Source organism: Nanorana parkeri, unplaced genomic scaffold (genome assembly GCF_000935625.1).
Source record: "Nanorana parkeri isolate BGI_ZX_2015 unplaced genomic scaffold, ASM93562v1 scaffold29, whole genome shotgun sequence".
NCBI lineage: Eukaryota > Metazoa > Chordata > Amphibia > Anura > Dicroglossidae > Nanorana > Nanorana parkeri.
This window is the reverse complement of record NW_017306297.1, coordinates 3,093,980-3,106,318: the sequence shown is the minus strand read 5'-3', so window position 1 is coordinate 3,106,318 and position 12,339 is coordinate 3,093,980. Positions and strand designations below refer to the sequence as shown.

The window sequence follows — 12,339 nt, the reverse complement described above, 5'->3', positions numbered from 1 at the left end:
GGGGGGCGGGGGGGTGGGGGGGGGGGTGGGGCCTTTGTGGTTTCTTGCACTGGGGCCCTGAAGGTTCTAGTTATGCCTCTGCTTCACATGTTTACATGCAGTCACAGACACACAAACAGATTAAGGAGGAATTTGAGAGTTTTAGCAGGAACAGTTAGGCCAGGTTCACACCTTGGCGGCATCATTTTTACGTGTTTGTACGTGCATTTTCTGCGTGTGGTTATGTACATTTTTATGCGCATTTGTAAGCGTGTACGTGAAGACGTGCATTTTGCAAATGTGCAACATGCTTCTGCCACGCATTTTTGGGCATTTCCATTAAAGTCTATGAGGCAAAAACGCGCTGCTAACAACTCAAAGAAACTCATGTACTTTTTCGGGCATTCGCGTTTTCCTGCTCAGCTGTGAACAGGGGCCATTGAAAATCATGGGATTTCTTGTTTTGGGCATTTAATAGTGCATTTCCAATTGCTCAAAAATGCCTAGGTGTGATCCAGGCTTTAGAAGCTGGTTCGGATTCTGAAAAATTGTATCTCTATTTCTACATGCAGTCACAGACACAGTCACACAGTGTTTTAGAGTGTTATCAGGGACAGTTACATGCTGGTGGTCATTGATGAAAACATCCATATTTATATTGAGACAGACTATGAAGGGAATTTATCAAAAACTGGAGCAGACAAAATCTAGAGCAGCTGTGCATGGCAACCAATCAGCTTCTCTCTTTCATTTTCAAATCTTGACATGCAACCACCCAAAGTGTTTTGCACACAACTATAGCATTCTTTATCCCTGCATCTTTCCAATCAGATATAGCTTTCAGTGTGTGTGTGTCACAGCAACAACTTCAGTAAAAGTTTCACTGCCATACCCCCGTTTTATTTTTGGGGGGTGCTTTTTAATTCCATTTTTTTCCTCTCAGGGTTTTAAAAAAGGGCAGGGCTTAGGTGTTTTGTAAAAGTTTTTAAAGAATGCTCATGCACTCAGTAGAATATTGCAGATTTTTTGTCAGTGAAATCAATACACTAAGATATTGATTTAAAAAAAAAAATCTGGCTTGCATCAGCCCCTTTTAACAAATGGCTTGATTATTGTTTTCAAAGACTGTACATGTCCATATTTTCATTAACATTTGGCTGTTTTTCATCCTGTTGACAAAATGGCCCTTAGTGGTCCTGTTGAGGTCGGGGGTCTGTGTGTAAATAAATTAATACTGGGAATGTAGCCACGCCAATTTTTTGTAGGCTTTTTCAGGGGAATAAATGACACTGTGATGTTGATTTATACATACAAAAATGGCTGTTGGTGGTCCTGTTGCAATTAGGGCTTGAGTGCAAATAAATGAATACTGGGAATGTAGGCCCAACTAAATTTTGTAGGCATAAATGTCACTAATGTTAATTTCTAGATTCAGAAAAGGCTGTTGGTGGTGCTGCTGAAATTGGTATTTGAGTGTAAATAATGCACCAATCTTTTTTGGGGTTTTTTCTGGGAAGAAATTACACTGCAATGTTGATTTACACATTCACAAATGGCTGTTGGTGTTCTTGTTGAAATTTGCAAAATGAGAATGCAAATAAAGTAATACTGGGAACATATGCACAACAGTCTTTTGTGGGCTTTTTTTCAGTCAGTATATGATAATGTAATGTTGTTTTATACATTCAAAAACATGGCTATTGGTGGTCCTGTTGAAGTTGGGCTTAAGTGCTAATAACTTATACTGAGAATGTAGGCACTGAGGCCTAGTACAAGTGATTCAGTACTATGTGAGTACGGTACATGAGGCAGAGGTTATGCACATCCAGCTAGTAGCTCTCAAGAAGGTTTCACTTCTGCAAATGAACAAAAACATATACCAAAGCATTAACCATATGATTTTCTCTTTCAAGTGAGTACAATGGATGTTGGTGGTCCTTCCCAAAATAAAGTCTAGTGCAAATCATTTAAATACTGGGCACGTAGGCAAACAAATATTTTGGGGGATTTTTGGAGAAAAAAAATATAACCCAAACTATTTTTTTTATAACAATTGAAAAAGAGAAAGAAAATATAAACTTTAAATTACTCTACAAAGAAATAACATAAAAAATAATCTTGGTGGGAGATAAAATGGCTGAATCTGTCTTTGGCTCCCAACGCTAATTGGCTGTTGGTCTCTCATTCCTTGAAGGGGAAAAATGTAAAAACATGAACATTAAAAAAAGGGCAGCACACAAAGGGCAGCCTTCTCTGTGTCCGAAAAAAAGTGGAAAACTTCTGTGAGGGTGACCAGCAAATTATGAGAGGCCAGCACATGATGGTGTCACTGATGCTGTCTTTGAGAGTTGTAATGTTCTGTAACACCAAATACAGTTATAAGCATCTCCATTGTTCATAATTGAAGTATGCACAGGAGTGCCTAGGCACTCCTGTGCATACAGCCTTATACCTATTTATCTGTTATCTGAGATCTAAGGCACTGTGCCTCTAACAGCTAGTCTTAGGAGATCTGTAGTGAGATTTGGTGATGTCACTCATGTGTTGCTTGCTGTTCGCCTTATTGGACGCTCTGGTATATGGAAGTAAAGCCTCTATCAAAATAATCAATTTTACACAGAGATACAGTGAAGAACAATATATATTTTCACACATTATTATGTTAAAAAAGTAAGTTGTTACAATGAAAAGATGAAATATTATATTCTTGTATGTGACATATGTTTGTATTTAAAGGAGAACTATGAGGTGAGTGCTTTTCACTCACCTCATAGTTCTAGCCGACCTGTGACAATGAGACTGTCACAGGTCGGCTCAGTAGATCGGGAGGTGAGCGAACACATACCGGCGTTCGCTCACCTCTCGATCCTGTCACAGCTCTCTGCCGTGACAGGGGAGGGGCATTCCGTGATCCGTTTATCCGTGACTAGATTCCCCCCTCCCCGCTCCGCCAGCGCTGACTGGCGGATTGGACGGGGGAGGGGGCGGGTGCAGCTGGCTCTGCCTCTAGATAGGCAGAGCCAGCTGTCACTCAAGCAGCTGGGCGGATCCAGACATAATTGTCGGGATCCGCTTCAGCTGCGGCATCTCAGTGTACCGTGAGCAGTAGCTCGCGGTATACTGTGGCGTCTCAGTATATAGCGAGCTGTAGCTCGCGGTTTACTGAGCTTAGGGTGACGGGAGGACGCTAGTTTGTGTCCTCCCGTTACCCTAAGGAGAACTATGGGGAAAAGCCTTAACCCCATAGTTCTCCTTTAAGGTTTTGATTATATTCCCCTGATGAAGCTAATGGGAAATGTGTTGGGGCAGCCAAACTACACACCTTTGAATAAATGCTATATGAGACTGAGGCTGTATGGTTCCGGGAATGCAAAACTAATAAGACTAGATGATCATGCATTGGCTGTAGTGTTAATAGGCAAATGTATCACCACATTTAAAAGGGAAAAAGAAAGGGGAGAAAAAATGGAATTTCAAATTGTTCTGTCTGTTCATAAACTTTGTTTTTAGGATGTATGAAATAAGCAACTTTTTAATGATAAAATAGACATACGTGCCTCATGTAAACCCTATGATATATATACTTTTTGGTTTTCTGATAAACAAAAAGGGGGGAGGAGGCTAGCAGACCAAATGCAGGATTCATATGAGGGCTACTTGTGAAATTTTGAGGTATGTGAAGGTGCCTAGGCACTGCTGTGCATATAGCCTCATACCTATTTATCTGTTATCTGAGATCCAAGGCACTGTGCCTCTAACTGCTAGTCTTATGAGATCTGGTGATGTCACTCATGTGTTGCTCACTGTTTAACTTATTGGACACTCTGGTATATGGAAGTAAAGCCTTGCCTCTATCAAAATGGTCAGTCCCACACAGGGATACAGTAGAACAAGGCATGGAATGTCAGTAATGGGGGTAAATCACAGGCAACAATGGTGACTAGTCTTTTGCCCTCTGCCTGATTTTGGCACAGCTTCTACATTTCAGTTCCTCTTTAAGTAACAAAAGTAGGCAGAGGACTAATTGGGACACAGTTCTCTTCTTTCTCTGTACACAGACATAAAATGCAGCGATAAAAGTTGTAGCAACAATTTCTACCTATACAATAAACATTAATACATTTGTAGGACTTTTAAAAATAGTGCGATTTCTATTTTTGGCCAGGTGCAGCCATCATTTCTAATACATTCATTTTACCTAACACAAAAATAGAAGGAGGGGCACCACTTAGCTGATAGGGCAGCTGACACTGAAGACCGCCAAAAAGTGGCAGAAAAAAAATCATACAAAAAGGAGGAATGACTCAACAACAGTGTTGTTTATCCAAATTAAACAAATATTGTATTTAACATAAAATGTAATATTAGAAATCTATTTTTTATTTTCAGCAAAAATAGAGTTACTACCTTCTGAAACAATGCAGATTGAAATACTTACTATTAACTTAAAAAATAGTAAAAAAAACAAAAAACAGGAACACTGTAGTATTGAACTTTATTAGCAAAGAAATTAGCACCATTGAGTTGTTTTTATCTCTCATGAGTCCAGGAGGGTCCATGAAGCAGTTACAGTTACAACACTTTACAGCAAGCTGTTGTAAAATGTGCACATTACCTGCATTTATATAAGCCAATATGATTTTACCTAACTGTACAACTGTAAATAGATAATGGATAATTATTACCACCTTAAACCTGTACATTATAGTACCAAGTAAATAATGAAAGAGCACCTTTTGCTATGTGTGTTTGTTTTTTGTGAAATATACATGCCTGTGTGACACTAATGAGTTCATAACAGTGGTAGTTCTCCTAAATGTACATTCATCTGAATTACTTGTATTTATTACGTTTGAATGCACTTGGGTAGACCACAGATTTCACCGATGTTGTTTCACATTTGGTATAATCGTATAACTAGAAGTAAATTTAACAGTATAGTATTTAAAATACCAATTACTAGAGCCAGTGGAAAAGTTGGAGTAACAAACTTTGATTTCTTTCTAGCATTTAACAACCCAAGGCAGATGCTTTCAAATAAAAGAGTGATTCTGTTGAGCACCATTTTGTAACGAGTAGTACACAAAGTTGGTCAATTAATTAGGTTACCAAAGGACTCCACATAATATTTAGTATATGTAATGCTGAAAAAGACTGTCAGAGATTGCAGATGTGATGCTGGACAAGTTAAGAGCCTGTGCGCATGGTATAGGTAAGTAGAGATTATAGATGTAATGCAGGACAAGGTAAGAGACTGCGGACATGCTGCATGGGTAACTGGGGACTGTAGATGTAATGAAGGACAAGGTAAGAGATTGGGGATATGCCATACTGTGCAATTGTTCTGGTAGTGTAGGTACTGCAGTCACCATGCTTTAGGTCTTGTGTTGCACACATGATGCTACAGAGAGCAGGTTTTCCCTACATTACATGCAAAGTCACAGTTCGGGAACACTTCTCCTCACACTGTTAGATGTCATGTGCTGATCACATCTGAGCAAGCACCTTAGCCAGGAAAACCCTAACCACTGACTGCTGGGGCCTGAAATCTGCATGATAAGGGCTGTAGACTGGATACCACAGACATAAGCAGTTCTTAACTTAAACCCAATTCCTGCTCGTCACATGAGCAGTCTAACATGGGTTAGCTGAGTAGCTGAGTACCAAAACTTGAGTGTCTCATTAAGGGTTTGCTGTTATTGCTTAAGGTAGAGTGAAATCATACTCCATCACCTGCGATTTATCTAACGTATGAAATAATTAATCTGTGTCCTATAGCAAACCCCTTGATGCATTTAGCATTCCCCAGTTATTCACCATACTAACTGTCTCAGCCATTCATAGTACAGTAAACTGAAAGGATTAACTTATCATGTCCAAGCCAAGGACTTTGTCTTTTTAATTGCATCCTGTGCACTAAAAATATTGAATCAGAAAATCCTTTAGGTTGCGCGACATGAATTAAGACATATTGTAATTGTTAAAGAAAACAAGCAAAATTGCTTCATGTGTGAAATAAGAAATTAGACTGGTTGTAAGAGGATTCACACTATGGAATTGCAAACTCGCCCTTGGGGATCACTAACAGGACATGTTTTCTATTTTTTTTCACAGACTAACGTCGGATATACAAGTCTCTATTTTTTCGATAAACCCGCAGGCTGAACGAAAAAAATTAGAATAGATTTCTCCATCAACGCTTACGAGCATCAATTAATGAATCCTCCACTGTTTGCATTGGGTTCTGACAGTGGCCGCAGTCAGAATACTCGAACGGAGCTAGCAGTTGATTCGCTGCCTGCTCCATTCAGCTGAGAAAGTTTCAATCTAATCATTCGATCAGCTAATGGAAGGATGCCGGGAGGATGGGTGCTGACAGCGACACCACTGTAAGATTCATCAGGAATGGCAAAAATTAATACTGTGTGTACCCTACTTTACTGTTGTAGATCAGGTTAATTTCAACTGCTTTTGATCAATAGTTGCCACCGAGTGACAGTCTGGAAAACATGTCTTCTCAGTGATCAACAAGAAACAGAAGAAGAAGAAAAAGAGCATAGTATGTAGATTAGAAGCTTAGAAGTGTATTTTTCTCCCAGGGCACAAAGGAGGCCTTCCCACACTAGTTTGTACTGGCTCTCCTGTCAATGACCTCTTGACAGCCCGTTGTGCATGGGCAGCCAGAAGATGATGTTCAGCGGAGTTGGATTCGGATGAGTGGATACCCAGGTTATTAAAATGAAGGTTATGGTGGAAACGTGAGGGTATAAAACCAGGTACGACAGGTGCCACTGGAGCAGGCTGTGGAGCTTGAGCATCTTTTCTGGGCTGAAAAAAAAAACAATTCACAAAATATTGCTGTAGTTAGATAACTAGATCTGCAGGTTTAAATTTTAATGAGCAACCATCCTAACAACTGACATGCATAGGACAATGTTTAGACTACAGTCTGTTCCGTTGGTATTAGAAGGTCAGTTGCACACTTGAGCTACTCTAAAAGTGACATTTATTTAGCTGCAGTAATTTATTAGAAACAACAGTTTAATATGGTATTCCATAGCACAAGGCATACCACATGCTAGTGTAATCTAGTGCTATGGGCTTCATTCCTGGCCACTGACATAAATGTCCATGTTTATAGGTCTTACTTGTATCTGTATGCATCTTAATCAACCATTATTTCCTATTTCCATTAAAAAACTATCAGGCAATGACCATACATATAAGAAAACTATGAAAGGATGTGCATATAAGAGTGATAGCCCCCATTCTAGAAGGTCCATCCTTACGGGCCTCTTCATCCACTTGGCTACTGCCGCTCCATGTCCCTCTCACACCAGCCTACATAGAAGCAACGGACTGGCACATACACAACCAAGAAAGGGTTTTGGGGAAATGGTGTTCAGCTCAAAGCAGAGGCAGCAATAATAAACCTCCCTTAATTGGTGTTAGTGGCAGCAATAATAACCCTCAGCATTTGTGTCAGTGGCAAAAATAATAACCCCCTTCATTGGTGTCATGGCAGCAATAATACCCCCCCCTCATTATTTGCTGGCAGTGGCAGCAATAACAACACTTCCCTTTTATTAGTGACAGTGGCAGCAATAAACCTCCCCTCCCCTTTGCTTGTCAGTGGCAGCAATAAATGACCCCTTCACTGGAGTTCAGTGGTTCTTTTGCTGCTGCCTCCCTCCCTGGCATCACTGCACCCAGCAGACAGTGTCAGGGATAGTGGAATGCAGAGAGCCCACTGCCACTCTGCTTTTTGTGCAGCTGAGGCCTTGTGGGATGCAAAAGAAGGTCAGACCAGTCTCAGTTGCACAGTTATGCTGTAGGAGAACAAACAACAAAGAAATTCAGTTTGCTAAAGTACCATTGAAGGTAGTTTTTGACTATGGAGTTTGCAGTAATGGAAAGTGGTGATTATATACTATATCTAAAGACATGCTGGTAGGTTAATTGGCTCCTGTCTAAATTGGCCCTTATATGTATGCATGTGACATAGGGACTTTAGATTGTAAGCTCCTGGAGAGCAGGGACTGATGTGAATGTACAACTATGTAAAGTGCTGCATACATTGTCGGCGCTATATAAATACCACTTATAATAAATAAATAATATATGCTTATGGGTAGGAAAGCTATATAAAATACAATGAGGTGGGGGGAATTATCAAAATCCAGAGCAGCTCTACATGGAAACCAATCAGCTTCTATCTTTCATTTTCAAAGCTTCAAACCTTTTTTTGGCTTTAGTCCTCTTCTTGGTCAAAGAAGTACATTAACGCATGTACTTCTGTGACCCAAAATCAGCATCCAGCAGGCTACTGCCCACTATTTGCTGCCAGCGCAGAGCCGTGCTGCAGTCAGGAAAGATCCTGACAATATTGTTGGGATCCATTCCGCTGCCTGATTGACAGCCTGCTCTGCCTCTCTAGCACCAGAGCTAGCTGTGCCCACCCCTCCCCTGTCTGTCCCTCCAATGAGGAGCAGGGAGCAGTGACTGACAGTGACCACTGTGAGCTCAGCGATCAAAGGTTTGTTAACGTTCTGCTTTTGAACTATAGAGCACCTAGAGAGCACCATAAAGAACTAGAGACCTGCAGTGCCACACACTGGCTCTAAATATTAAGAAGAGTACATTTTACGCTCCCAGTACTTCTTTAACTGAACAAACTGATGATAGTAGCTGATTTTTACTATGAGCAACTGCTTCAGATTCTGTCTGCTCCAGTTTTGATACATTCTGCCCCAATGCTGCTTTATACAAGGAGGCTTAGGTTAAATAAATCGATAACAGTCTGAGATTTAAAGCCTAACTCGTGGCATTTATTTTTCAGTTCAGTTTAAACTGCAGTTTTGTTTCTGTTTATGACTGGGAAATTTCCCCTTACTCCTGTCCCTGTAAAAAAAAATGTGGGAGCAGTTTTCACCGCTCAGCAAATGCATGGACAGTAATATAAAATTGTAAGAGGTCCCGACGTCAATAAAGGACAGAGTGCTGGTGGCTTATTTATCTATAACTGTGGCCACCCATGACACAGCAAATTGACTAGGCTTGCGTTCGGGCTGCGCTGGAAAAAACGTCAAGCACAAGCAAAAATTTTGGAGTCAGGTTTTACAAATACAAATAAAACCATTGCAAATGTTTCACTAAATAAAGAGAAGCTAAAAATGCAACAAAAAAAACGTACAGCACAACCCCAACGCATATGGTGTGAACAGACCCTGAATCTTCATCACTAAAAATGTGTTTATGTCTTTGTCTCTGTCTATGTAAAGGTGCCCATACACCTTATGAATATCGGAAGATTTGTTTTCCGCATGCGATGGCGTTTTCGTCCGATATTTGTAAGGTTGATGGGCATTGTACTACCGCAAATACTGTACAATCGATCGACTTTTGACCAACCAGCAGGTTAGAAAACTTTGGTCGATCGTACGATTTTCGCAAGGTTGGTGGCGTTTCCGTACGTCAAAATTCGTTTGATCTACACTGCACATGCGCAGATGAAAATATGTGTGGTCGATTACCACAATTCGTCCAGGTGCTTACTTTTAATTACCGCTTATCCAACCTTGTGATAATCGGGGCAGGATGGGGCTGCCGTCCGAAAATCGTACGACGGTTTGATCATCGGACGAAAAGTGTCGTCTGATGATCGCAAGGTGTATGGGCAGCTTTAGAGAGATCTTCAGTCACTTCCTGTCTTCTCCAATGGAGACACAGATAGCATTAAAAAGCTAGCAGATGCTTTAACCCTTTCCAGCACTATTCAAAACAAAATAAAAAGTGCTGTTTGTAGTTGGACTTTGAAGTGTGCCAGTTACTAAAACATATTTATGAGTTTAATCTCTGTTTTCTTTAGTTTTTACTACCTGGGGTTCATGGATTACACATTTCACAGTGACATCTTCATCAGCTACTCCAGGGAGTTTCACCACTGTCCCAGAACAAGAGGCATAGTGCTGTTAAAAAAAAAAAAAGTACAACACAAACACAGCAAACTTAATGGCAGTTTAACAACACAGCACAATGTAACAATATTAAGAATACCTGGTTTATGGTAATCTTATGTTCTGGTGTGAGGTGTGCCAGCTACCTGGTGTGAGGTGTGCCAGCTACCTGGGGTAGATAGTTTTTTTAAAAGCTCAAAGTTAGGCACAAAAATGTTTACTTAAATATATTCCTCGATAGCCAAAAAGAATATAAATCCACTTTGTGTGCACCAAATGCCGTTGCAAATGTAGTTATTATTACCATGTAAAAATGACACCATCCCTGTGCTGTATATACTCTGTGCAGAGAGCATAGCTGTGGGAAGGACCCAGCAGGCCCGAGCCACTACAGGCTGCCTGCAGAAAACTACTGGGGGGGATACAGGACCAGTCACCCTGTACAAGGAGAGAGATTAGCAGTGACTGGACTTTATTATAGGAGGCTCCTGCACAGAGGCAAAGTTTTCACCCTGCACACATGATTACCTATTAGCCTGAGTCTGCTGACCTAAGCTCCCTGACACCTTTCTGGTGGATGCTGGTGGTTGCTATGTATTACATCAAAGAATATTAGTTTACACAGCCTGTTGCACTACACTGTTTGCAAAATACAGCAGGGTGAGCCAGGAGAGAGAGCGGGAGAGACAGACAGGAGAGAGAGGAAAGACAGCCAGGGGAGAGAGAGCGAAGAGAGACAGCAAGGGGACAGAGCAAGGAGAGACAGCCAGGAAAGAGAGAGGGGAGAGACAGCCAAGAGAGCAAGGATCAAATGCCGTTGCAAATGTAGTTATTATTACCATGTAAAAATGACACCATCCCTGTGCTGTATATACTCTGTGCAGAGAGCATAGCTGTGGGAAGGACCCAGCAGGCCCGAGCCACTACAGGCTGCCTGCAGAAAACTACTGGGGGGGATACAGGACCAGTCACCCTGTACAAGGAGAGAGATTAGCAGTGACTGGACTTTATTATAGGAGGCTCCTGCACAGAGGCAAAGTTTTCACCCTGCACACATGATTACCTATTAGCCTGAGTCTGCTGACCTAAGCTCCCTGACACCTTTCTGGTGGATGCTGGTGGTTGCTATGTATTACATCAAAGAATATTAGTTTACACAGCCTGTTGCACTACACTGTTTGCAAAATACAGCAGGGTGAGCCAGGAGAGAGAGCGGGAGAGACAGACAGGAGAGAGAGGAAAGACAGCCAGGGGAGAGAGAGCGAAGAGAGACAGCAAGGGGACAGAGCAAGGAGAGACAGCCAGGAAAGAGAGAGGGGAGAGACAGCCAAGAGAGCAAGGAGAGACAGCCAGGAAAGAGAGAGGAGAGACAGCTGGGGAGAGAACAAGGAGAGACAGCCAAGAGAGCAAAAAGAGACAGCCAGGAGAGAAAACGAGGAATGACAGGCAGGGGAGAGAGAGCGAGGAAAGACAGCCAGGAGGATGAGCAAGGAGAGACACCCAGGAGAGAGTGAGGGAGTTTTTTTTCATTGGAGATCTCATGTAGCTCGTCCTTTGAAAAGTAGATCTGAACACAAAAATTGTGGGCACCCCTGCTCTACAACATTTGATAAAATGGAAATGTCTACTTATTTGTCAATAAATACTTACAACAATGGGACCAGATTCTGCTGCACACCCAATCAAACCAGCTTCTGCTTCTTCTTTAGTACAGTTATTTGCTACAGCAACAAACTCAACAATGGTTGTATCGCCCACATCTTGCTGTAAGTACAATTGTTTGTTCATCATTAAAAATAATCTAAAGATAGCTACAGATATCTGCATACAAAAATGACACATTTTCAAATTGTGTGTTTCCGGGCCTTTCCTCATGCTTCACAAACAAAATGTATTTAGAGTACAGCTATGTACAAAAATAATTACATGTATTATGCAGTCTGCCAGTGGCAATGAAACAGCAATATTTGTTTTTTTTCTGAGGCCCCCTGTAATATTGTTGTATTACTCATTGATCCTGCGAGTACATCCATTTTGTTACAGGCAAAGCTGCCCTTCCTGGTGCCAACATCTTCTTCCAGATTTGGGATCTCGGTTGACTGGGCCAGTAGTAGGTAACTCCTGTGCATGCGCATTGGAGCTCATTCACTCTGTCACTGAGGTATGCCAAGAATGTACACTGAGCTGCACATGTAGGCGGACAGGCAGGTAAGGGTAGGCAAAAAACAGCCTACCCGCTTTGAATTTTTTCTATTTTGGAGGTGTGCATGTGTGTCCTGCAGTTTACAGAGATGGAGGAGGGGGATCACCTGCCAAGGAGTTTTTTTTAAAGTGGAACAGTGATTGTAATCCATGCTAATCCATGCTAAAATGCACAGATAATTTTTTTTTTGGGGGGGGGGGG

General features: G+C 41.4%; 1 protein-coding gene across 1 annotated transcript in view; it reads right to left on the bottom strand.

Annotated features, from left to right (window-relative positions):
* Nucleotides 1-6,555: 6,555 nt before the first annotated feature.
* Nucleotides 6,556-12,339, bottom strand: part of AHSG (alpha 2-HS glycoprotein) — a 15,301-nt gene continuing 9,517 nt past the window's right edge. Inside the window, exons 5-6 of the mRNA XM_018567064.1 lie at nucleotides 9,858-9,947; nucleotides 6,556-6,807 (exon numbers count right to left, since the gene is read on the bottom strand). Of these exons, the coding sequence (XP_018422566.1) occupies nucleotides 6,556-6,807; nucleotides 9,858-9,947 (342 nt within the window). The remainder of the gene's footprint in view (nucleotides 6,808-9,857; nucleotides 9,948-12,339) is intronic.